The 26,468-nt window shown below is 34.0% G+C and overlaps 2 protein-coding genes across 3 annotated transcripts in view; one reads left to right on the top strand and one right to left on the bottom strand.

Moving 5' to 3' along the window:
• LOC144433796 (autophagy-related protein 9A-like) overlaps positions 1-15,057 on the bottom strand; it is a 23,779-nt gene extending 8,722 nt beyond the window's left edge. Inside the window, exons 1-15 of the mRNA XM_078122156.1 lie at positions 14,922-15,057; positions 13,472-13,666; positions 11,819-11,927; positions 9,287-9,439; positions 7,229-7,364; positions 5,928-6,030; positions 4,968-5,067; positions 4,482-4,531; positions 3,840-3,924; positions 2,894-3,034; positions 2,163-2,225; positions 1,806-1,880; positions 1,225-1,334; positions 554-594; positions 217-351 (exon numbers count right to left, since the gene is read on the bottom strand). Of these exons, the coding sequence (XP_077978282.1) occupies positions 217-351; positions 554-594; positions 1,225-1,334; positions 1,806-1,880; positions 2,163-2,225; positions 2,894-3,034; positions 3,840-3,924; positions 4,482-4,531; positions 4,968-5,067; positions 5,928-6,030; positions 7,229-7,364; positions 9,287-9,439; positions 11,819-11,927; positions 13,472-13,586 (1,416 nt within the window). The 5' untranslated portion in view covers positions 13,587-13,666; positions 14,922-15,057. The remainder of the gene's footprint in view (positions 1-216; positions 352-553; positions 595-1,224; positions 1,335-1,805; positions 1,881-2,162; positions 2,226-2,893; positions 3,035-3,839; positions 3,925-4,481; positions 4,532-4,967; positions 5,068-5,927; positions 6,031-7,228; positions 7,365-9,286; positions 9,440-11,818; positions 11,928-13,471; positions 13,667-14,921) is intronic.
• LOC144433798 (CCR4-NOT transcription complex subunit 9) lies at positions 14,589-26,468 on the top strand. 2 transcript variants are annotated; one of them, XM_078122162.1, is made up of 10 exons: positions 14,589-14,838; positions 15,234-15,389; positions 19,750-19,883; positions 20,391-20,511; positions 21,048-21,135; positions 22,035-22,141; positions 22,753-22,848; positions 23,350-23,448; positions 24,266-24,357; positions 24,901-26,468. In XM_078122162.1, exons 2-10 carry the CDS (start codon positions 15,366-15,368, stop codon positions 25,067-25,069), a joined length of 930 nt encoding a protein of 309 aa, XP_077978288.1. In that variant the 5' UTR covers positions 14,589-14,838; positions 15,234-15,365; the 3' UTR covers positions 25,070-26,468. The 2 variants fall into 2 exon arrangements, with proteins under 2 accessions (XP_077978288.1, XP_077978289.1); XM_078122163.1 differs by lacking the exon at positions 14,589-14,838 and having other exon boundaries at positions 15,185-15,389.

Genomic DNA, 26,468 nt, shown 5'->3' with positions numbered 1-26,468 from the left:
CATTTAGTCAAATTTTACATAGTTGCTTGCAAAAGTAAGTCATACATTTGTGGCTCCTACAGTATGTCACCTTTACGCAAGGTTTGAAAGGAATCAGGTAGTGCCTGATAAAGGTATGGCTGGACATGGATGAACTGACAGATAGACAGATGGATGGATGGGACTCTATAGCCCCATCTCAGTTGTGCCCATTGAGGGCTATGTCCAAATACTTACAGCCTTGTACTGGAACAGTCTGGAGAATTCATCTCTAGTTTTCCATACATGGGCAGTACCCTTCCAGTTATCCGGGATGTAATGGATTTGAGCCAGGATACTCTGCATGAGAGTCTCTGGACACCATACAAGATACTGAAACACAATGAAGAACAAGTGAATATTTAATATGTGGGCTTGAATATTATGTCAATAAATTCACTTTATCTTTCACTAATGCTGTTAAGTGTCACAAATACATTCTATGTACCACACATTCTATTTGACATTACTGCTCTTTAGACTGATTATAGACAATAACTGTTAACAATTTTTATCATTGACATTATTCACATACCTCATCAGGAATGAATAGTCGACAGCAGGTCACAACTAAACCTGTTGGTAGCAAACAACATAACTAGAGTTAAAATAAAACATGTCACTCCTGAAGACTTAACACATGACTGTAGATTTACTGAAAGGTGCAACTAATGTAAAGACTTTTTTTTTTAGAGTTATCAATGAGATGCCATGACAATAAATGATTTGCTCTAAATTAACATAACATACAGGAAAGTGTTATATAGTTAATTCTAATTATTCTAAATTCTCCTGTTTTAACAGATGCAATGGTGTCATCATGATTTCAAAGTTCACCTCTTTAAAATGGATTAGTTTTCACCACGTATCCACATAGGTTCTGAGTTAACATTAATTTCTCATTCATACACATACATGCATATGAATAATAGGTACAAATACAATATATATACAATGTACACATACCACAAATCTTGGAGTGAAAAACAATACCATAACATGCATGTTGTAATATTGTGTAAAAAATGTTATTGGTACATATGACCTTGAAACTCCTCTGTACTCAGACTCTATACTACATTCAGAAAACTATTCCATGTGAGACTTAGAATATTATTTGCTGAGTTAGTTTCACTTTCACTTTATTGTATAGTTCCAATGGAGGGGAATAGGGGAATAATAGACTGTAATTCTTTACACACTCACCTAACAGCGTTATCAATGTGAGTACATGTTCCACAGTGAGTACGTCTTCATCATACACTGTAAGTACTAGTAATACAGCTAAAATGGAGGCGGCAAAGAAGGCTATGTTTCTGATGAGTAAAAAACACACAACAGTGGCAATACAATTACAGTGTAGGTGTGTAGTATTTCAGTCTTACTGATGTACACTCATGACCTGCAGTCAAATTTTGAACTTACTCTGAATGTGAGTGTCCTGGGAAGTATATTAATGACTCAAGCATGCATGATATCAGTACCTTGTAGGGTATGAAAATTGCATAAGTCCCAACACATTTTAACCATGATTCCCAGTGTTACCTGGGTTCAATCGATAGCAAAACAATTAGAACTCGCAAAGTTGAATTGGCATTTTTTCTAGAACAATATATTTTTCAAGAACAACATTATTGAAATGTAATAAATTTCTTTTCTTAATTTTTTGTGAGAAATTTATGATTTTTATCCAATAAATATCTTTCTTTGCCATTGTTACATGTTAACGTGTAGCTAAGCATTGATCATAATTGCCAACAGTGAAAAAGGATAGTACTGGTACTTACTGTGAAAATATGGCTAACATTTCAGATACAAATATATTCATGTATTTGGTAGCTGGTTTATAACCTCTTGCAAGTCTATAAATAAAGATAATATACATGTAGGAAATACCAAAAAGACTACAAAATGAGCAGTGACAGTAATGAAACTCTGCAAAAGTTAGTAATGTTTTTTAAATTTGAAATGCCAAATTCTCTTCCCATAGCATTATAAACATGCACAGCTACAGACAGACAGACAGACAGACACACACACACACACACACACACACACACACACACATCACATGTTATACCACCTCCCCATCCCCTAACCCCAATTTACACTAATAAATCATTTGATGAACTAAATCTGCTTACCTGGCTTGAAATTCATGATCAAGTTCATTAAAATGGCGCAGGTAAAGTTTACCATAGTTGGACCTGAAAGTAGAAAATGCAGTTATATAATTGTATCCCTGTAACCCAAAAAGTGCAAACACAGGAATTCCATCAAAATGTACACTGTAAGCCTACTAAAACGTCGCATGGGTTTTCTCATAGCCGAACCATTTTTCTGTGACTGGTATCATATCATGATCAATGTCCCACTAGCTTTAGCTTGCTTCTGTCTTTAAGATTGACAAAATTAATCTTGTCATGCTATTAATTATAATGTTTTCAGCTTTATTTTGCTACTGAGCAATTATTTAGTACTTGTGAAACTTTAATTTCAAATTTGTTTTTGTTTTTGCTTTGATTATTTTGTTTAATCAATTGTAGTATGGGCCACAAACTTGACTAGTTTGTTTCAAACTATTTTTGTGGTCCAGCCATAAACTCTGTATTCATCCATCAGTTTATGTATAATATTTATTCCACTGTCTTTTTTACTTTCTCTCTTGTTATGTTGATATGATTTTGAGTTTGTGGCAAATAAAAATACTATTACTTTTACTATTACTAATACTTACTAATACAGATAAACTGTGGTGGCATGACAATTGCAATAAATGTCACACCTTGTGACGCACAAACATTAAGTTACTGGGTTTACAATTTAGAAGCCATGATAACTACCCAACACAAAACACTGTTTACAGATTCCTTACCATCTGCGTGTACCTAGTACACCTGGTTGTCTTTTGATGAGATCAGCATAGCTGAAAAATGAGTAGAGTATCTGCCATAACAGGATGAATGGGCAAAGTACAAAGTTAGCTATACCAACCCATAATATTGTACGTGATAATCTGAAATAGAAAATAAAATAGACAAGCATGATAATCAAAATCACCTGAGAATGGGATCACAAAAACATTTTGAAATCAGAGGCAGGCTGTGATTTGAGATAGAACTTATAAAGAGTTGGTCATGTCAGTTACTATTACACTGGTGGAACAACTGTGGATATGGCAGCTATTATACCAAGCATGAGCCAAGTTGAACAAAAAATATGGAATATATACTCTGGTCATTCTATGTCATGACAACACGCATCTATGTCACTGGTTCTGCTGTGTTCGAAATGAGTAAAAAACATTCAAAATTGCCATTACTTCATTCAACCGGAAAACACTTGTGACTAAGGGTTGTCACTACTTGTCTAGTGGCTTGTAGTGACAAAGGCCTCTTAGGTCACTCATATTTTCCTTGGCTGAATGAAGAAAAATATTGGGGAATAGCATCTAATTATCCATTGTCAAATGAGGAAGCTGTAGCACATATTACACTACAAACAGGTGAAGTAGGAAACTTTAACTTCAGTGCCAGGGAAACAAATCAATACACAGTTGTAAACACAAGGTGATGTTGATGTAGCAGTATACTGTATACATAAATGTAGCAATTTGTGATACATCTGTTTTGTACACAGACTATCCCATGGGAAATATGTATTATGTTCTCCAGTAGGCCACATCTAGGATTTAAAATATATTCTACAGTAGGCCACATCTAGGATTTAAAATATATTCTACAGTAGGCCACATCTGGGATTTAAAGTACGTTCTCCAGTAGGCCACATCTGGGATTTAAGATAGGAAAGATAAGACTCACTTTCTTGCTAATTCCTGTCTCTTGGACTGCTTCTTATAGTCCTCTATTAAATGCCACTTGTTCTCAAATGGTGACCAAGGTCCCCCTAAAATGACAAAACAGCAATGGTGTCAATAACCACTGGAAACATATCTTTTATTGCTTTATAAAGGCTGAAAGTCAAAGTAAATAAATTCACTTGTTAAACTTGACCTTACCATGGCTAAAAGCAGAGAGAAATTCTTAACGGTCCAAGACAACAACAGTTCAGCTCTTGTTGTGAGAATGTCACTTGTCTTGATTAAGAATATGAAAGAGATTGTCACTGATCATAGACTTCTTGTAAGTTCAGATTGTCACTGATCATAGACATAGACTTCTTGTAAGTTCATTAATTTGGTACTGATCATAGACTTCTTGTAAGTTCATTAATTTGGTCCTGATCATAGACTTCTTGTAAGTTCATTAATTTGGTACTGGTATTTACTTTGACCTACTATTTTTACAAAAAACATCTGTGGTACATTTTCGGGATTCCAATTTCTGATTTCCATTTGTTATTTTCATCAAAATATTTGATATCTTGGATTCGCTTAGTGCTGACAGTAATCAGTGAAGGAAATATTGTGAATGATAATAATTTATGGTGATTAAACAACTTACAGAACAGAATCATCTCCAGATTGTACTTGTAGCCATTTGTGAGGAATACTCTGAAAAAAATGACGATAATTACAACATGGATTAGATACTGAACAATGAGAATTTTGTCAAATTGTTATTACTGGTAAATTAATAACTTTAAAGCTACTGACCACGCTGTGCTTCTTTATAATAACTATGGTAAATTTTGACATCTTGCTTGACAAAAATCTAACAACTTTGCATTTCCTTCATGTATTAACTTGTAAGTTACTGCAGCTTCACACATTGCACTAACTGGTCAACCATGGTAACTTAGTGACTTTGTAGTAAGATGGGGATATTTCCCATCAATACATAGAAATTACAATTAGAATGAGAGTTATATAGTGTCTAGCGCTCACTGGTGCTTTACACTAAAATACTGTCACAAATAAGCTATCTCAACAAGACATGTCTACGTTTTGACATGAAAGTCTCAAAAATGATATGGATAGTAAGACTTACACATCTCCATGGAAAGGAAGGAACAGATTGACTGGTATCAGTGACTTGTTTACCATGGCAACCATGTAATTCTTGAATCTTAATATCCTATGGTAAATATCTAGAACAAAGAATGTATGAATGCAGTGCAGGAAATGAAATAAAAACATTAGAATTTCATTGTGTACTAAACTGTCCCGTTGTAAAAACAACTAGCTGAAGAATAAGTACATGAGTATAATTGTCAGTTGTCATACAGTATAAGCATGAAAAAGACTGATTTATCTTTTCAATATGAGAACAATTCATAGCTTATTGTATGTAGGATAAAACACTAAATTCTTTTAGATAGGCTTCAGACCCCCACCTTCCACCCCCTTTCTAACTTATTGGCCAAACTGATTTTTTTTTTCAAAGTGCAAAATCGATTTCAAATCAGTAAATGTATTTTAGTGCCATGCATTTATTAGTCTAAGAGTGAAAATTCTTCTATTTCTTGATTTGATGACATTTGTTAGAAATATTTGTACCTACAAAGATTCCATTAAAAGTACAATTTTGCCGGATGAGAACTAAAGGGTTCAACCCCCCCCCCCCCCCCCATACTAAAAGAATTTAGTTTCTTATCCCATATTGAACTATTTATCTTATCCCTAACACTATAAATTGTTGGAAAATAAATATGGATTGCAATATTTGAATCCGATATTTCCTCAAAGTTTGCATATGTGCAAAACAAGTAGGAAATTTCAGCAATTTAAAATAAAATTACCACAGAAGAATTAAAATGCAACACTGCAGGAGTCCCAGTCATTACAAATTCAAACTAACACACATGTCTAGTCGAATGCGATGTGAAGCTATTTCTAGTGAATGCCACACAGACACTTAATTTTTAATTTTGTTATTACTTGATTTACTTATTTCCTAGTTCTGTTAGTTCAGGTTTATGTACATGTATGTTACACTCTTACAACTCACCTAGTTCTGTTAGTTCAGGTTTATGTATACACATTTGTTGTTCTTTCTGTACTGCTTGCACTTTTGTAAGAACCTCGTGCCAAGTGGTGTTAGGTAATTCCTCCTGTAAATCAGAGTGATATCATTGATAGCAATAATACTGATATTGGGGGAGAGGTGTGGGTGTCTGTAAATCTAAGTGATATCACTGATAGCAATAATACTGATATTGGGGGAGAGGTGTGGGTGTCTGTAAATCAGAGTGATATCACTGATAGCAATAATACTAATATTGGGGGGGGGAGGTGTGGGTGTCTGTAAATCTGAGTGATATCACTGATAGCAATAATGCTAATATTGGGGGAGAGGTGTGGTTGTCTGTAAATCTGAGTGATATCATTGATAGCAATAATACTGATATTGGGGGAGAGGTGTGGGTGTCTGTAAATCAGAGTGATATCATTGATAGCAATAATACTAATATTGGGGGAGAGGTGTGGTTGTCTGTAAATCTGAGTGATATCATTGATAGCAATAATACTGATATTGGGGGAGAGGTGTGGGTGTCTGTAAATCAGAGTGATATCATTGATAGCAATAATACTAATATTGGGGGAGAGGTGTGGTTGTCTGTAAATCAGAGTGATATTACTGATAGCAATAATACTAATATTGGGGGAGAGGTGTGGGTGCTTGTTGAGAATATCCACATAATTCTATAACTGTTCGTGTTATCTCTTGTACTGCTGAAGTGTAGACAATTTGTAAGGGTTTTTTTTTCTGTATATGCTAACATGTTTTTGGTTCATCAAATACAAACTGACACAAGATTTGTGATTATACACAGTTCTAAAAGATTGAGAAATTTGACATTTCAGATTATTGCAAGACCATGTTACCTTGCTGACCATTCACCCACCCCCACCCCCACTCCATCGCCCATCCCTTGATGATGACTAAGCGACCAAGATACTTACACCACTGACAAGTCATCATAAAGTATTAGGATCAGCTAATAGTATGAGTTCAGCATATCCAAACATACATATAGAATCTACTCAATTATCCTGGCATTTTTTCTAAGTGGCCTCATACCACATAATCAAATATAACATTCATTTAACAGTATTAACCTACAAACCTATGTTTGACAGGTCTAAAATTGAAATTAGAATGTACACAGTTTAATTTACACTTTGTGTTATTTTCATCCCACTTTAATATATCTCATCCTGCTGTGATTCTTAAATGGATCTGAATATCAAATTACATGTCAGTTGTATATAAGTATGATATTTATAGATATACAAAAATGTACTTACTGCTGTTACTTTGAGAGCATTGATGTAGAAACATCTGATTTCCCAGAATTGAAAGAAATGATAGGCTACTTTGATGAGTCTTAGCAACCAGAAGAATCCAGCAATCAGTAAACAGATGATGATGACTGGGTCCAAACTGAAAAGATGATAAAAAACAATTGTATTCAAAATATATATTGCTCAATTTGAACTTCATGTGACAAGATCATGTCAATCACAAAACCACTTAATAATGAAATGGTGACAATGTGCCTCTGAGATCAATTTATATGAAAAGGAAAGTTCAAAACTTTGCCATATGATATGAAACTTAAACTTATTTCTGGTATTTTTGAAACAATAAAAAGAAAGTTGTGAGTTCACTGTCCTATTTTCAAGGAAATCAAGAATTTTTTATTCCCCATAAAGTTATCGGGATCATGATATGGACATACCACATACAATAATGATATGGACATACAACATACAGTACATGGCATTCTAAACACTTAATAATATGATATGGACATACAACATACAGTACAAAGCATTCTAAACACTTAATAATATATGATATGGACATACAACATACAGTACATGGCATTCTAAATACTTAATAATATCCTGATATGGACATACAACATACAGTACATGGCATTCTAAATACTTAATATTACGATATGGACATACACCATGCAGGACATGGCATTATAAATACAATGTACTTAATAATATCCTGATATGGACATACTGCATACAGTACATGGCATTCTAAATACTTAATAATATGATATGGACATACACCATGCAGGACATGGCATTCTAAATACTTATAATATATGATATGGACATACAGCATACAGTACATGGCATTCTAAATACTTAATAATAATATGATATGGACATACTGCATACAGTACATGGCATTCTAAATACTTAATAATAATATGATATGGACATACTGCATACAGTACATGGCATTCTAAATACTTAATAATATGATATGGACATACTGCATACAGTACATGGCATTCTAAATACTTAATAATATGATATGGACATACACCATGCAGGACATGGCATTCTAAATACAATGTACTTAATAATATCCTGATATGGACATACTGCATACAGTACATGGCATTCTAAATACTTAATAATAATATGATATGGACATACTGCATACAGTACATGGCATTCTAAATACTTAATAATAATATGATATGGACATACTGCATACAGTACATGGCATTCTAAATACTTAATAATATGATATGGACATACAGCATACAGTACATGGCATTCTAAATACTTAATATTACGATATGGACATACACCATGCAGGACATGGCATTCTAAATACAATGTACTGAATAATATCCTGATATGGACATACTGCATACAGTACATGGCATTCTAAATACTTAATAATATGATATGGACATACACCATGCAGGACATGGCATTCTAAATACAATGTACTTAATAATATCCTGATATGGACATACTGCATACAGTACATGGCATTCTAAATACTTAATAATATGATATGGACATACACCATGCAGGACATGGCATTCTAAATACAATGTACTTAATAATATCCTGATATGGACATACTGCATACAGTACATGGCATTCTAAATACTTAATAATATGATATGGACATACACCATGCAGGACATGGCATTCTAAATACAATGTACTTAATAATATCCTGATATGGACATACTGCATACAGTACATGGCATTCTAAATACTTAATAATATGATATGGACATACACCATGCAGGACATGGCATTCTAAATACTAAATAATATGATATGGACAATACCATGCAGGACATGGCATTCTAAATACTAAATAATACGATATGGACAATACCATGCAGGACATGGCATTCTAAATACAATGTAATTATAATATCCTGATATGGACATACTGCATAGAGTACATGGCATTCTAAATACTTAATAATATCAGCCAATAAAACAAAGGAATACAATAATACATCAAGATGGACAATGAGATGCAGATTTCATTTCATTTACAATGAGAGGTAGAAATATTGTGCTTACCTGCTGGCACATTGATCCAGGGGTATGATAGCATCACCTAGGGTGACTTTACCTGTAGGTGAAGTGGTGTTGACCTGCTTTTCACCAAATAATACCATGTAGTCCACACATTGTAGAAGGAAAGTTGAAAACAATGCAATGAATATAAATTGACTGAAAGAGAACACAAAAGATGTAGAACTTTAGTTTTTTTTTAGAATTGAGGAATGTTGTAAGAGAAGGAAACTAGACTATGAATCATACATAAAGAGGTCCCATATATGGTTGTGTAGATTATGACTAGCACTAGTTTATTGGGGTCAGAAGGTTTGACAAGTTTATAAGTACATGAAGTAGGCCTGTGACAGGCCAGCTTACAGTTACAAAATACATGTAATCTTCATGATACAACACAGCCAGTGTCTGCAATCAGTTTCTGTTTAAGACAAAATTTATTTGCATCATTGTATGCTATGGCTTGTATGTTGAGTGGGAAGCTGTCAGACACAATTTATGGATATCGAACACAATCGTAATCTCCTTGATTCATTAGCATAAAAAATCTACAATGTACATGTACATGCACACTTCAAGAGGTGACTTGTCTTTGGGCTGTGTATTATTACTATGAGATCGCTATGTGAAAAGGAAACAAAGACTATGGTTTGAAATATCATGTCATTATTTCTCAAAGAATTGTAATACTAATTATACCGGTGATATACTGCCAACACATTTATATATACTAAATATGTACGTTGAGGAAGGATTTTTATATATCTCTCTGCATGGCCTCAACTTCTAATAATGATATGCATACAGAATGGTCTGCAATTTAAATATCATACACAAGGGTAATTTAATATTTGTTTTATGTCATAAACAAAGCTAGATTTTCTGTTGATGAAGTATGTATATCATTGTGGTTAAAAATTCTTAAATGTAGTGTAGTTCAAAAGGTTTTCTCATATCACATATTCATCATTATGGAATTCTATAGAGATTTGGTTCTGATGTAATGCATGTATAATTGGATATCTTATGCCTCATACTGATCTTTCAACTCGTCTCGTTGGAAAGAAATTGACTTTTTGAGTTGCTTCATTGAACCTTAACGTACACAAATCTGATGAACACAAAAATGTTGTCCTCTCAACAGTTTACTGACATGTAGAAAAGCCTACACTGCAAAATTCTGCACACAGACTATTAAACTCATATGCAGTAGATGTCAACACTCTGAAATCGGATTTAAAAGGTGTAGCAGCAGTTAGGGTCACATGATGTTCACATGATTATACTTTGTTGTCATATGATGGTTTCATCTCAGGATAATACATACTGCCCAGTGACATGTGTTATTATTGGTCATACAGGACAAATATGAAATTTGTGCCAAGCTGTTGCAGGAAGCATGTGATAATGTTGTATTTGTTTACATGTAAAATGTTATGGATTATCATAACAAAATTCTTGCTTCCTATGAAGCATGTAAGTTATAACTATAGACAGTCAAATGTTGTTAAAGGAATCTTCTACAGTAAAATGTAGTAAATTAATTTAAAACACTTGCAAATTCTTGGACTACATTAGTGAAACACTTCACTACTGACCTCAATTGGAAATTTGCATATTACTTTGTGGTACTTTTATTGTACACACAAGGACAAAAAGTCGACTGGATTGCCTGCACCATAATTCAATATATGGGACTGTTTACATATATAATTATAACATGCTTTCATCCTTTTTCATATAGCTTTGATGAATTCACATTAATGCAGTCTGAGTACTAGATTTATTTAATTATTATAGAGTATTTGTGCATTTGCAAACTTTTACTTTGAAATGCCAACTCAGCAGATTTTCTTTGTGCAGTTTGTTGGTTAAGTACACAAACTGAGACAGACATACTTTCATTTTCCACTCATATACATACATACATACATACACACACACACACACACACACACACACACACACACACACACACACATACATACATACATACATACACACACACACACACACACACACACACACACACACACACACACAGTTCTACATGTTCATCACAAAGTAAATAAAATCAATAACATTTAAGTATTAAAAACAATTCTATTGTGTGCCACAGTTGCACATGACAATTCTTATCATACATGTATGTAGCTAAGTATCTTCAATGACAATTCATATCAAATGTAGCTAAGTATCTTCAATGACAATTCATCTGTGTTGGTCAACCATAGTATGAAATTAATCTGTTGACAAAGAATGAAGTGCGCAGTTGAAAATTTCAGGTACAACTTTCATGTTTGTAAATCAATACTAAGTGTACAAGTATACTGTTTCAATTACTTGAATTATACCCAGTAGGCCTAGTGTGTGTGACTTAGTCAATTTGTAAACAGTGGTCACATTGAATGACTGTGACAAAAAACATGATTATATATTTAGACAAACATGTAAATTGACAGAAAAAAATAATGATTAGACCGCAAGTACAGAAAAGATCAAAACAAGAGTTTTTAAAAAAATATATAGACAACTTACATGAGTTCAAATATTTCTGTCATCATCATACAAGAGAAGCCATGTTTTTGATGGTAGTGATACACTCTTGTGAAAAACTCATCAAGATTTTCAATGTGGTTCCAGCGAGCTGAATGGCAACAAAATAACAATAACACAAATTGTTTAGTTTCATACATATAAAAAATTGTGAAATATGAAAGTAATTGAAACAATACGAATCAAACATTATTAGCAACAAACTAGTAGTAAGATCAGGTCAAATTTGATTTGATGCAAGACATTACATCTGGGCAAATCCACATGGTACACAGCAGATATTAGTTTTCAAAAGTTCTTATGATTTATTTTCAATTTAATTAACAGAAATTAAGGAGTGTTTCTGATCACTTGACGTATTAGTAACTATTACATGTAAGACAACCTGCAATAACCTAAGAACTTAATTTGTCAAAATGCAAAGTAATAGTTAAATACATATCTTATGTTTGTACATGATACATATGGTACATGTATACATCATAACATGATACCATGGATGTATTACATCCATGATGATACATACAAACATGAATCTATGTATATGTACAGTTATGAGAATGAATCTAACATGAACTAAATTATGCTGGGATAACATTTAATCCAACACTGTTCAGTTTTGCACTCAGATGGAACTATTTGCTAGGGTACTCAATTATCAATGTCATTATTGCTTGGGTTATCAATAAATACAACTGAATGTATATGTCAACGGTGTATAAGCCCATTTTAGATAGATCTTATAAGAAAGGACACACTTCTTAGTTGTTATCTCCTCAATTGTTGATTTGACAAGTACAAGTATTGATATATGATATCAAATCAGACACACAAACAAAAACTAACTTTGGTATTCATTTAGCAAGTACAAATGTACCTTGAGAGTTATTATTTGACCTTTACTGAGGTCATTCTAATATTAGTTTAACTATGAATATGATATGGTATTGTCACGTTGTGGTGTGCTGTGGTTTTCACATTCTTCAATCATTCATGCCATTGATCATCTGATCATTGCAATAACTACATGCTACACAGACTGTGTTTGTGATTTGATAAATCTATAACAACAATCATTCAAACCAATGCATCTAGGTCTCACAATCTCTGGGTATATCAGAGTTCTTAAGGCCTTTGTTAATTAGAGTAGTGGTTTGACCCTATGATTTCTTTAAAGGAACAGAAAATATTGAAAGCAATTATTTTCTCTTTGCACATCATAATCTAATAGCATCATTTCACCTAGTAATTAGTAATTCCCCTCCCTCAGTCACCAATAATATTGATAGTACTGATATTGTTGTCGGTGGCTAAGAGGTTAGCTTGTATGCCTCTTACCACCATGGTCTGGGTTTCAGACCTGCAAAGATTTGGCTGGGTTTTGTTTGATTAAACATTTTCCAGAGACATGTATGTAAGAAGGGTGATGCTCAGTTTGACCCTACCAAACAATACAATCTGGTTTTCCCTGGGTACTCTGGTTTCATTATGCTTTAACACAAGGGAATTGAGTGTTGCACATGTGACAACACTATTTGAATTTCAAATTTCAAAATTTAATTTGGATTAATAAAGTATATATTATCATTATATTCTACTTTTGTGTATAAATTAATTATCTTTCTCTTGCCTTACCTTTGGTATTATCAGGGACATGCACCATGACATCTCTTTCATCTGGTGGCATCTCAGATTCCTCATCACAATATGAATCTGATATACGCCTGTAACTCGTCTCCAAGGCAGCCATGATCTTCACCTCACTGTGGCACAAGGCCAAATCAACTTCACTGCAACTGCAGCTGTAAAAACCTTTTTCCTATATTAACTCTGAAGGGTAAGGAGAGGAAGCAAACAATAACATTCATGACCTATCTTTTGCACTAGCTTTACACTTTTGTTTCATATGTAAATTATTCTAATTTGCATATGGATATACACAATTAACCTGCAAAAACAAACACATAACATTTGCCAGTTACATTCATTACTTGCTGGTATATAAATACTGGGAAAAAATCAAAACCCACTCTGGATTGCAGTTTAACCATAGACTGGGCACCCTACACATGTAGGGTCTATGGTTTGACAATAAATGGAACACTACAATGTATACTGTAATTGTAAATGAAATGTAGTAAATAGAATTTGTATTATAAAGTGAAACCCCCTTATGAAAGAAGTCTTTTGTTAAAACGGTATACGTAACACAGTAGTTCGCTTTAACAATATGATTTCAAGATATGATTGTTGATAAAATAACAAGCATTGCAAAATACTAGCATATTCACTATTTCATCAGAGAGCAACAAACTGGACATATTTTGAGGATTACAATAAAGCGCAATGTTAAAACCGTGACTATTCATTTACATCACACCATGGAGGTATACCTCCTCCATGATCACACATATCTCTGTTACACAAATAGATAATAACGTGTTTTTGTTGATTTATAAAATGTGCAATTGTATTATGTACATATGATATATAACTTATAAGTTTAACCCCGGTCGAACCATTTTCGGAATATTCAAGCTAATATAAACAAAAACTATACAAATAACATTTTCACATTGGCATCGCTAGCTTTTATATTTCTTTCTTCATTTTCACGGTTCATGGAAATTCTCAGAAATCCGAGAACCCTGACGTAGTAAGAACACCGGAAGATGTTTGTGAGGCAATGATGTAGGCCAACAATGCATCATTTACAATGATGTCATCTCATTTTACTGGGTAACATGAACAGCCTTTTCAGTCAGCAGAGTTTTTACAAATACTACAGTAAAGATAAGGTAGTTGGGTAGGATTTCTCTTACTTCGTGAACCACTCACATGAGATAATTCTGTAAAATTCTACTGGGATGGTCGATTGGAGTCGTATTGTTAGGTACAAGACGGAAAAGGGGCACATAACACTACGTACGTTCGAACCTCGATCCCCGGTGGCCGTGGACGGTCGAAAGTCGACTAGACGAGTTGACCAAAATAACTCTGACGTACGTGATATTTAGGGTTATTTGTCTTCATACACAGAATATTATATACTCATGGAGGTTAAGGAAACAAGGTGTTATCTTACCACTTCTCTATGGATTGAAGTTTTGGTTTAAGTCCATCTTGAAGGTCACAAAAATATCCCAAAATCTCCGTATGAATTCACCGATGAACAAACGCAAAATGACAACAAAGATCTTGCGCATGCGTTGCTGAATATCCTTGTCAAGAAAGTCATAGAATGAGTCAGTGTAATATAAGAGTAACAATTAGGTAATATTACATGATACGGAATGAATCACTATCTAAATTAGTTAGATAAAAAACAATCCCGAATCATCCTTCCTCGAGAATTCTCTAAAAACTATTTACATTATCACGGTCTCATATACTGTAGTTGGAGTAAAGAAACACAAAACGGAAGCTAGCTAACAGTGGCCATATTGAAATCGTGAGAAGACTTCTGTCAGTCACAGCTTCCATCGTCTGCGGATAAGTGGAAATTATCTGACGTTCTAGCTCCCTGGAAATGCACACTTTGGCTACTCAGTCGGTAAGTATAAAATACGTTACTGTTATATACTTTGAATGGTGAAGTGATGATACAAAGAGGTTGTTTTCTACATCTGCAAATTACAGTTTTGGCAATTTTGCCAAGCAAAATGGGACTGCATAATTATGGCTTTCAAATTAGCCCAGTGCAGTCGGATCGCTAGCCTGCGGAAATGGCCGGCAAGATCAAACGAATTAATTTGAAATTAACCGCCACAGTGAACGCTCACTCACGCTAAACTCAAAGATTTCAAAAGAGCATTTTCGATATTTCTAAGAGAGATACCAGCTCGAAACTTTCACAATATATTTACAATAGTACCGTCTTCATGTGTCGAATTTTTTACGAAGTTTTACCGTAACAGTCTTTAGAAAATGTGATTCTGCTATCACGAGTTCGGATGAAGGACCTATGGTTCACGCACAAAAAATACGATAAAAAAGTTCAAATTCCATTTTTACATGTCTTCAAAAACAGAACTGTAAAGTCTCCTGTAGTAGGGGCTCGAAACAACGGAGAAAATCGACGGCGAAATCGACCCTCCGTCACAAGCCTAGCACAAGAAGCGGACGCGTTAACTAGGTCAACCTTGTTATTTTATGACGTCATACGCTGACTCGTTCCAACTGTGGAAATTACAAGTTTATATCTGTTGTCGAGGTTAAAGGGTTAGTGAAAGAAATCGTACCAAAGAAATACTCTTTGATGAACACTTTTACAAAAATAGTCTACTTAATATATATTTGTGTAATCAAATGCGTTACGGTTGTAATTATAAGCTTTATTTAAAATACTACATGAACGAGGTTGCCATGGCCATGCGTTATTATTGCGGGAACCAGTCAGTCCGAGCGATCTTGAAAGGCAGACGGACGGGTCAACCGAAAATTACACAGCTCTTCCCGTGAAACTGGTAAGTGACGGGTAAAAGTGAGATTGCATTTATAAGTGGAGTAACAATAACTGTGATCGGTGTGGAATTTTTGTATCAGTACGAAACGAATGATGTTCTGGTTTTCAAAGCCTGGCATGACTCGAAAGCACACGGTAAAATCCAGTGTTACGTTGTACCATGGATGTATTAGCTCCAATGTACATAATTATTTGAAAACTCAATGCAGTGGTCAATGTTCAAACATTTCTTTCTTGCTGTTCGTATTAGGACATTTGTAACTATTGTAGTTTTGTTTTAGAAAAAGAGAAGCATGTACATTGGATATCCAACAGTTGCTGTTCATGTCGTGTAACTTTGACATTCCAGGCTGTACATGTAAACCTAACTAATACTTTATAGGTTGCGATTATACGTAAGTGTAAGTGAGAAATTCAAGTGAAAGTGGGTTTAAATGTACTTGTGTATATTAGAATAAGGGAGCTATTGTATTGTGTATTAATGACTGAAATGCTGAGGTCTATTATCATCATCATCATCATTATTATATATTATTATTTAATTGTGATTATTTCATTTATTTTAAAACTTTTTTGGGGTGATACACTCGATCACATACATAACAAAATCCAAATAAAACAAAACCATACAAAGTTTAACATTACAAACAACAAAAAATGCATTAAAGAAGGTAGAAGTTATATGATTATTAATATGGGTTTGCTATTTGCCATTGTTCTGATACAATTACAAGTGGTTGCAGTTTAATTGTATTATTTCTCAAAACAAAATTTCAACCTTGTGTGTAACTTGTAATATGTTTATGTTTTTTTTATAGTGAAACATGGCAAGTTTTTCTATTTCAATGGTACTATTGTACCAATCACGAAGATGGGTAAAGCAAATCGTAAGATTATTAAAGTTTTCAAGATTGGCCACAAGGAAATATATACTCAGTCAGACATTTTCTCAGATTTTGATACTTTCAAAATCCTTGTTACAAACCCCATTCTCATTGGATTGGCCAAAGAATGTGTTGGAAGAAATGAACATAGATAGTGATGAAGAGCAGTTAGAGATTATATAATATGTAAATATTGATTTTAAAAATATATATTTAAAAAATAAACAAGTGTTTATAAGTAAAACATGTGTATTTCCTTATGTGATATACTTGTGTATGCATTCTGCTTTGGAGTTGCATGTCTTTTTACTTTAGCTCAGCTTGGAATGAAATGTTTGGAAAAAGTCAAAATACCGTGTAAAAACATACCAAGTTCAAGATTGTAACTCAATAAATGACATGAAATTAAAAGATGGAGAAACAACTATTAATCATTGTACCATTACACACTTTTTGATACTTTCAAAATCCTTGTTACAAACCCCATTCTCACCTATTATGGTCACTTTAGTAGTCCCCTTTTAAGTTAAATATTATGTCAAACAGAACAAAATACAGCTATACTATGTGAAGTGGAAGTATGCGCAAACATTTGTCCCATGATATATTACTGTGTAAAGGATTGAAGAAAAACATGCACAACACTGACTAAGTGTGAGTTTCTCATTTACGCCTCCTGATTCCTATACAGATTGTTGATAAAACTGTTGAAATTGTATAATATAAAAAAGGGAAACTACAACTCGACCATGGACAAATGATATTGACTGTAGATGTAGTATCCGCTGTAAGAAAAGTGTGCAGTAGAATAGAATCCTTAGTAAATGACCAGAGATGACCCCAATGTGGCTGTTACGTAACACCCACCACCACTGAAAACTCATTGATACAGTGTGACCTCTCTGCACTGCTACCTAAAAAGGTTGGACTTGGCCCTCACGCAAACTTAAATGGATTGACATTCATAGGTAATGTAGTTGAAGTGTTCCTCTAACTATATGGGTAGTTTGAAATAGTGGAGTACATGGAAACACTAAAAAGTAATACATTGTTTGGAGATCATGGTGGTGTAACCATACAGGATTTTTTGAATCGACAAGAACCCAGTTACTTTATAGTAATATCACACAAAAAATACATCAATGGAACCCTCTGAATGTCCTTGACAATCTCCTGAAAAAATTACGTTTCTGTAAATTCACCGTGAAATGTTATTAGAGTTTGAAAAAAACACTGACTTGTATGCAAATGAGGCATTCAAAACCAAACGACTGCTTATCTTTGTTTGCTTTGTATGACTCCCTACTGTGCTGACTGCAGGCTAACTATCTGACTGAGTGTAGGCCAGCTAAAACTTTGCAGATTTTGAGGCTGTGGGCAAAAAGTAGTACATGCACTACAGTTTTACTTCAGGGCATTCATAATATAAAAATGTAAACTTTCCTATAACAGAATAGAAAAGAAGTAAGATTTTCTGAACAAAACTTGTCTAAAAAGTCTATAAAGTAACGGTTACTGACTTACAATCGCATTGACCAGAATTCACCCTTTATTAGTCAAAGAGAGATGGTATTAAGAAAGTGCTTATTATTTTAGTCAGTGCTTAAACAAGTTGCAGGAGCCAGATAGTTACCGAAAGACAGTAAAAAAGAGAGAATATTTGTTGTTATGGGTCAAAATGATTAAAACTCACTGTGTTTTCAGTTTTCTTGAGAGTCATTACATTGTAATAAACAGGAATAGGTGAAAACCAACATTTGACGTGCCGCAATAAATTATTGCATTAAATTGGTTGAGAGCCCATGCTGCAGATGGACTATATTGGCTATTGTTCTCTTATGACACTGTAGTTTTGACAAGTTTGTCTTCAATTCTGACATAAGTACAGCGTCGGATCATGGTCGGATGTATTTGGAAAATGACTCAGTTAGATATCCAAATGGCCTCAACTTTGCAATGCAGTCATTCAAGTAAATATCGAGATGTTGGGTCCTTATCCAAATACAAACCTGCAGTGATTTGTATGATAAATTCATGTATATGTCTATCAAAACAAGAGGTTTAAATTACACATACACATGTACATGTACCAATATTTCAATAAAGAGGCCTCAATAACTTATATATTTATTTGAAAGCAAACAATGTTAGGAGTAGGAAGATGTGTTTCTTCAGCAAAAAGTGTCTTTGTTGAGTTGTGCTGTTCAAAAAATGAAATTGGCAATTATTGACAAAATTGCTGTTGGGGTTTGGGGAAGAAGTAATCTGACAAAGTGACACATTTTTCCAGAAGAAAATTAGTGCTGTTTAGAAAAGTCACAGTATTTGTTCTCACTCACAAGGTGTAGACTGACCTTCTAGATCTCTGACTGAAAACAGTCATACTTATCAATATCATGTATATCTTCAATGTAACTTTGTCTATGCCTATTGATGTAATTCTGTCAATTTCACATACAACAGTGCTAATAATAGTACATTGTACTACAGTACCAATAATACATTGTACCACTGTGCCAATAATAATAATACATTGTACTATTTCATACATTTTATCTTGACAGAGATTAGGTGGTAGTACATTACCAACTCCTTCAGTGACAGCTGCCATGGCTCAGGTTGACAGAGAAAAAATTTACCAATGGATTGTAGAACTTACTAATCCTGAAACTAGAGAAAATGCATTACTGGAACTCAGGTAATATATTTACTAACTTGATATTATTATACAATTTATATTACACAATGTTTTTTTGGTTGTGTTTGTTGTGATATTGTCATGAACAGATGGGGCATGTATGAAACACTGCCATGTATGATCATGTTGCCATACTTTTTGTGTAGACTCACAGATAGAATAGTCTTTATTAATTAATTAATTTATTTATTTATTTAACTTTGACATTAGTCAGGCAGTCCACACAGGTGACAAACACCTATAAATGTGGACACCAAAACAAACATACATAGACATCAAAGACAATGGGCAAAAACTAGTTACAATACAAGATCAATGGAAACACATAAAATTACATTAGACGACATTTTGTACAATGACGATCTGACACCCATGGTACAGGGATCTACATGATCAAACTTGTGCACAAGTAGCTCATGGTAATGGTTTCCAATCTGAGTAGTGATATTCTTCAAATGTCATCATGACATGCTTTATTTTCATAATCTACCATTTCAATTTTTGTAGTAAAAAGAGAGAAGTGGTTCCAGACTTGGCACCTATGTTATGGCATTCATTTGGTACAGTAGCTGCATTACTTCAAGAGATAGTCAATATTTACCCTTATATCAACCCACCACATCTAACAGTAAGTATTCCAAAAAGATTAAATATTTCATATGCTGTTTGTTATTTTGGTGTTTGAGTATTTAACAAGAAGCTGTAGGATAGAAAGTAACATTCAGTAGTGTTCTTCACAATTGTGTATGATTGTAGTATGCTCATTCATTAAAAAAACAAATATGTATCCCAAGTGATATAAAAGGATGGAAAATGAATAGATTCTGACCCAAGATATATACATGTACATGTATTGGTATCGAAATTGCTGGATTTCAGAACCTGATACCAGAGAGGGGTAAATTAGTAAAACTTGCATAGATTTCAAATTTCCTGTACCATAATTTTGGTTGTGTTGGAAACCCTAGTAAAATACTTTGGGAACTCAGGTAGATATTGTCTACTAATTGCTGGTCTCTGCATGGTCATAGCAACAAGCCCATGCATTTCTAGCAGTAATGACTCAAAAATATCATTGATGTTTTCAACTTTTAGCTTTGTTTAATAGAACAGTTTGTCCCAGGGTATCTGTAATGCATTGCAAGTTTGTTTTTTCCCTTGCAGGCACACCAATCAAACAGGGTCTGCAATGCTTTAGCTTTACTTCAGTGTGTTGCATCACATCCAGAAACCAGATCTGCCTTCCTTCAAGGTAAAACTTGTACATTCAGTAGGGGTTTCATTGAATGGGGAAAGTACCAATACTTACAGGAGAAACTGTTAAAAAGGTTACTCTGACAAAGACATACTTGAAGGGGAAAGCCACTCCAGGAAATGGAAGCATTTTCATAAACTTTGGGTTCTGGAGAGTTATTTCATGATGTAACATCACATAAATTTCATGCTACTGATCGCCAAGGAACGCCAAATTGAAACTGTTTTCATTGTCCTAGCAGTAGTGTAGTACTGTCACATTGGAGTTAGCAGATATGCATAATGAATGCAAACATGAGTTTCAATTTGATATTTCTTGGCAATCTTTTGAAATTTATGTGATGTGAAATCATGAAATGACTCAAGTACCCAAAGTTTATAAAATGACTGTATTTGCTGAGTGGTGGCCATGTTCTCCGTTAATAAACTTGTACTGGTACAACTCATACTTTGACAGCTTTTACCCCAAAATACCCACGGGACCATTTTCCAACAACATTTTCTGAAATCGGAACTATACTATTTATTTTCTAAGTCACAAGACTAGTGGTGTGTAATAAACAAAGTATCAGTATTACTTGTTTACCGATAATAAGAAGACAAGGTGACATACATTTGTACATTTTATGTACACTGTAGGACATACACTGATGGTATACTTTGTTCATCTGACAAGGTCTGTAATAAAGTATTTCAGCAAAACATTCTTTTCTTCTTTTGAAAGATATCAGTGTGAACATTGACTGAGTTAGTATTCAATTTTTGAACAACGCTTCCCATTTAACAAACTGTACATTCTTTTATTTGCCCAGTAGTTGGAATATGGCCTATCATACATATTACTATATCTATATCATAATTTACAAAGATTAATATACAAATTTTGTCAATTTTCAGCCCACATCCCACTGTTCCTATATCCATTCCTTCATACCGTCAGTAAAACCAGACCATTTGAGTATCTAAGGCTAACTAGTTTAGGTGTAATTGGAGCACTTGTCAAGGTAAGTTTTGTAAGTGTAGAACTGTAAAGTTTGAGTATCTAAGGCTAACCACTTTAGGTGTAATTGGAGCACTTGTTAATGTAAGTTTTGTAAGTGTAGAACTGTAAAGCGAGAATTTGAGTTGAGCATTGTGTACTGCTATAGTATTAGTGATATCTGTGTGATGCCATGCTACATTTGTACCAACAAGTAGCACAATATTCATAATTTAATACAATCTGTAATTCTATATTAATTCTATATGGGTACTTTGCTATTGAATGCTTACTTTAGCTTCTCAGACTGACATGTACAGTATTGATAGAATTATTGATACAATGTTTTCAACAAATAGCAAGAAAGCAACATACCCCATACATGTGTCAAATCATTCACCAATGAAAATTTATGGTTTAAAGTGTGGTGTTTGCTATATTGCATGATATTGATATTAATTTACACTTGTAAGATTCCATTCTTTGTCACATGATTCATCACTGGAATCATGTGACCATACCAGAACATTGGACTGTAGAAAAAGTCGACTGGTGTGGACAAAACCTTCAGTTTTGCTTTCATTGTTTGAATAGATGTTGACGTTGCATGATGTTTGATTTTTCCACACCCTACAGACAGATGAACAGGATGTTATTACTTTCTTACTCACCACTGAAATCATTCCACTTTGTTTAAGAATTATGGAGAGTGGTAGTGAACTCTCTAAAACTGTAAGTACAACCAGTAATGTCATTGAACATTGCAGATTCAGATAACAATAACAAAACCCCATGCTGCATGAGTGCCATTGTGGGTACTCGGAGGTTTTTGCATAAGTGTTTATGGTGTTTTTCAGCTGATTTTTCATGAGTGGATCAAGCGAAAGTGAGTCTTAGAATATCAGACTTGTTTGATCAAAGCCTAGTGCTGTGTTACATGTAACATTGCCATTAAAATTCCTTGACACTGTCAACTTGTTAGTGTTTATGATTATCAGCTAACCCAGCACATGTATTCCAAATTTGTGCTAAAGACACAAATACAAAATGTATCATTGTAATTGTAGTTGCCAATAACTCCCTGTGAGGTTGAACTGATGTACATTGAACAGCCATCTAATGGTTGCTTGTTTACATGTCAAGTTTATGAGATAGTTCACAAATTTTAGTACAGAAGTATTGAAATGATCTTGTGCTAACAGAATTTTCTCTTTTTTTCATGTTCCTCTCCAGGTTGCAACTTTTATTTTACAAAAGATATTGCTTGATGAGACTGGTTTGTCTTACATATGTCAAACATATGAAAGATTTTCACATGTAGCCATGATTCTGGTAAGTACCAATGGTGATAGTTCTGTTGACACATACACATACTACATTAGACATAGTGTAGCCATGATTTTGGTAAGTACCAATGGTGATAGTTCTGTTGACACATACACATACTACATTAGACATAGTGTAGCCATGATTCTGGTAAGTACCAATGGTGATAGTTCTGTTGACACATACACATACTACATTAGACATAGTGTAGCCATGATTTTGGTAAGTACCAATGGTGATAGCTCTGTTGACACATACACATACTACATTAGACATAGTGTAGCCATGATTCTGGTAAGTACTAATGGTGATAGCTCTGTTGACACATACACATACTACATTAGACATAGTGTAGCCATGATTCTGGTAAGTACTAATGGTGATAGCTCTGTTGACACATACACATACTACATTAGACATAGTGTAGCCATGATTTTGGTAAGTACCAATGGTGATAGCTCTGTTGACACATACACATACTACATTAGACATAGTGTAGCCATGATTTTGGTAAGTACCAATGGTGATAGCTCTGTTGACACATACACATACTACATTAGACATAGTGTAGCCATGATTCTGGTAAGTACCAATGACTGTAGAAATACTACATCTCCATGTGCCCATCTATCTTTCTGGCTTGAAAGTGAAAGGAAATATCGATAATTAGTTCTTGTATCATGACCAAGGGTTCTATTTACTTATAAGAAATGTTTCACCCGTGCATGTTGACAGGCTTTGTTAAACTGTCAATTTGCTGGTTTTACAACCAGAAATAAATACAGTATATTGTAACTTTCCTTATTTCTTACCACCATTACAGGGTAAAATGGTATTACAGTTAGCCAAAGAACCTTCAGCCAGACTACTGAAGCATGTAGTCAGGTGTTATTTGAGACTCTCAGATAATCCCAGGTAAGATTGTCAACTATTAACATTGGTAAAGTTATGTCTACTCCTGGTATTGATTGTCCAAGTTGTCATGTATGTTGTCTTGTGACAATGTGTAAGGTTACAAGTGAACAGGAAACAAGGAATAACTTTGTGATTTAAAAGGAACTTCGACCATAATTTTGTTAACACCTCAGCTGATAAATGACCTTACACTTCAGCTGGTAAGGTATTACCCAAACAGATTATGCAAAGTGCATTTCATTGTCAAAGGTATGGGAGAAATTGTTTTGTAAAGAGACATTGCACTGTGTACAGTATGGAGGAGGATGAAAGTAATTGAAGGCTTGGCATTGTTATGGAAGACAATGTAAGACTAAGTTCTAATTTCACCAAACAGATAATTATTTATTTCCTATCCATAATCAAATAGAAAACATTTTTGTAGAATAAATAAATAGATAAATAAATAAACAAATAAATAAAATTGTTGTAGAATTTATTTCCATATTTGCCTTGATTCACTTCTCAATGATAAAGTTCTTCATTTGAATTTTTCCATTGTAGAGCAAGAGAAGCACTGCGCCAATGTCTTCCTGATCAGCTCAAGGACACAACATTTGCAGCTGTGTTGAAAGATGATAACTCCACTAAACGTTGGCTAGCCCAGCTGATTAAAAACCTTACAGACACTGCTACCACAACCCCTGGGGGTATCCCCCTCCCGACTCAGTGACAATGACAGAACCCAGGGGATGACAATCAGCAGGTGAAGAGCTGGGATTCAGTGCAAGTGAAAGAATCAAGAATTTAATTTATGGAACTCGGACAAAATGAAGCTTATTGCATCTACACCGAGTGTAAATCTTCACTGAAATACTCTATTTTCATAAAAGAGATGATTGGAGAGTTGTTACGTCAAAAACATTGATACAGTTTGCCTGGAGTGTAATGTGAATGTGCCAATATGACGTGTCTCAAACTCAAGGTAATCTAACTTGCTGTACCAAACAGTAGTATTTTTTGTTGTCTGTATACCCAACTAGTGAAAACATTGTCACTCTGCCCTCTTTCTATACTTTGGTTTTAAATTTGTATATTCTAGACAGTTTAAAAGGGTATGTGACTCTTCGCTACACATGGCATGGCCTTGATTTCTTATTTTCAACTCAGTTCACCCTCTCGTTTCTTGGCGAAAGCACTGGCGACTATGGTTGGGGAGTATTACAAATGTATGTACTTAACATTGTGTGTCTTTCCAATATGTTTGGGAAGAGGTTCAAGAAATATTGAACAAAAAAAGAACATACATGGGGTTATATTTTGAGAGTAATTTTAAACCTTGTAAAGTCTTGAATGATATTGTGTGTGTGTGATAAAACTGCAGATTCAAAGATTTGATTTACTTACTCAGAAATAAGGTGATGACAGAAATACAGTGCACACTATGTCAGTATATTTTAGATACAAGGCCATGATTGTATAAAAGGCTGAAGTTAAAAAACTTTTTTCCTGTAGACAAGATAGTTAGATATTTAAGTGCAATACATTTGTTCAAATCATAAGAAAGTGAACCAAGTTTCAGAATTTGATGAAAAGTAATTTTCAGATTTTTTTGAGAATATTGCATGACTTCACTTCACTTTCATCTACATTTCCATACCCTTCATTTTCATCCAAATAACTGAACAAGTGTTTCACATTTGTACATGGTAATTTCTAACTGGCATGAACATTCATTATGTGACATAATGTAAACCTGTATTTTGATCACGTTTGTCACACTCCGACCCACTGCAGCAACTTTACTTGTCAAAAGTATAGTTTAAACTCAAGTTACACTATGTAGTAGTTTTCATGTGACTGCTTGTTATACCATACATTTCTTTTATATGTATTGAACTTTTCAATAATGAAGATGTGTACCTTTTTCAGATACAGGATGTACATTTCATGTACATAAAATGTAAACAGAGAATTGAAATGTAAGTTGTCAAAATCACTTTTTTATTGCCACTACACTGCCCAAAGTATTTTCAAAGTTTTTCTTTGAATTCATATTGATGGCATATCATTCAATTCAAAAGAAGTAATGTAAACACAAAGAACTTGAATCAGGTCACTGAGCATTTTGT

This window comes from Glandiceps talaboti, chromosome 4, assembly GCF_964340395.1.
Source record: "Glandiceps talaboti chromosome 4, keGlaTala1.1, whole genome shotgun sequence".
Taxonomy (NCBI): Eukaryota; Metazoa; Hemichordata; class Enteropneusta; family Spengelidae; genus Glandiceps; species Glandiceps talaboti.
The sequence above is the reverse complement of the archived record's forward strand: the minus strand, read 5'-3'. Positions and strand labels throughout refer to the sequence as shown.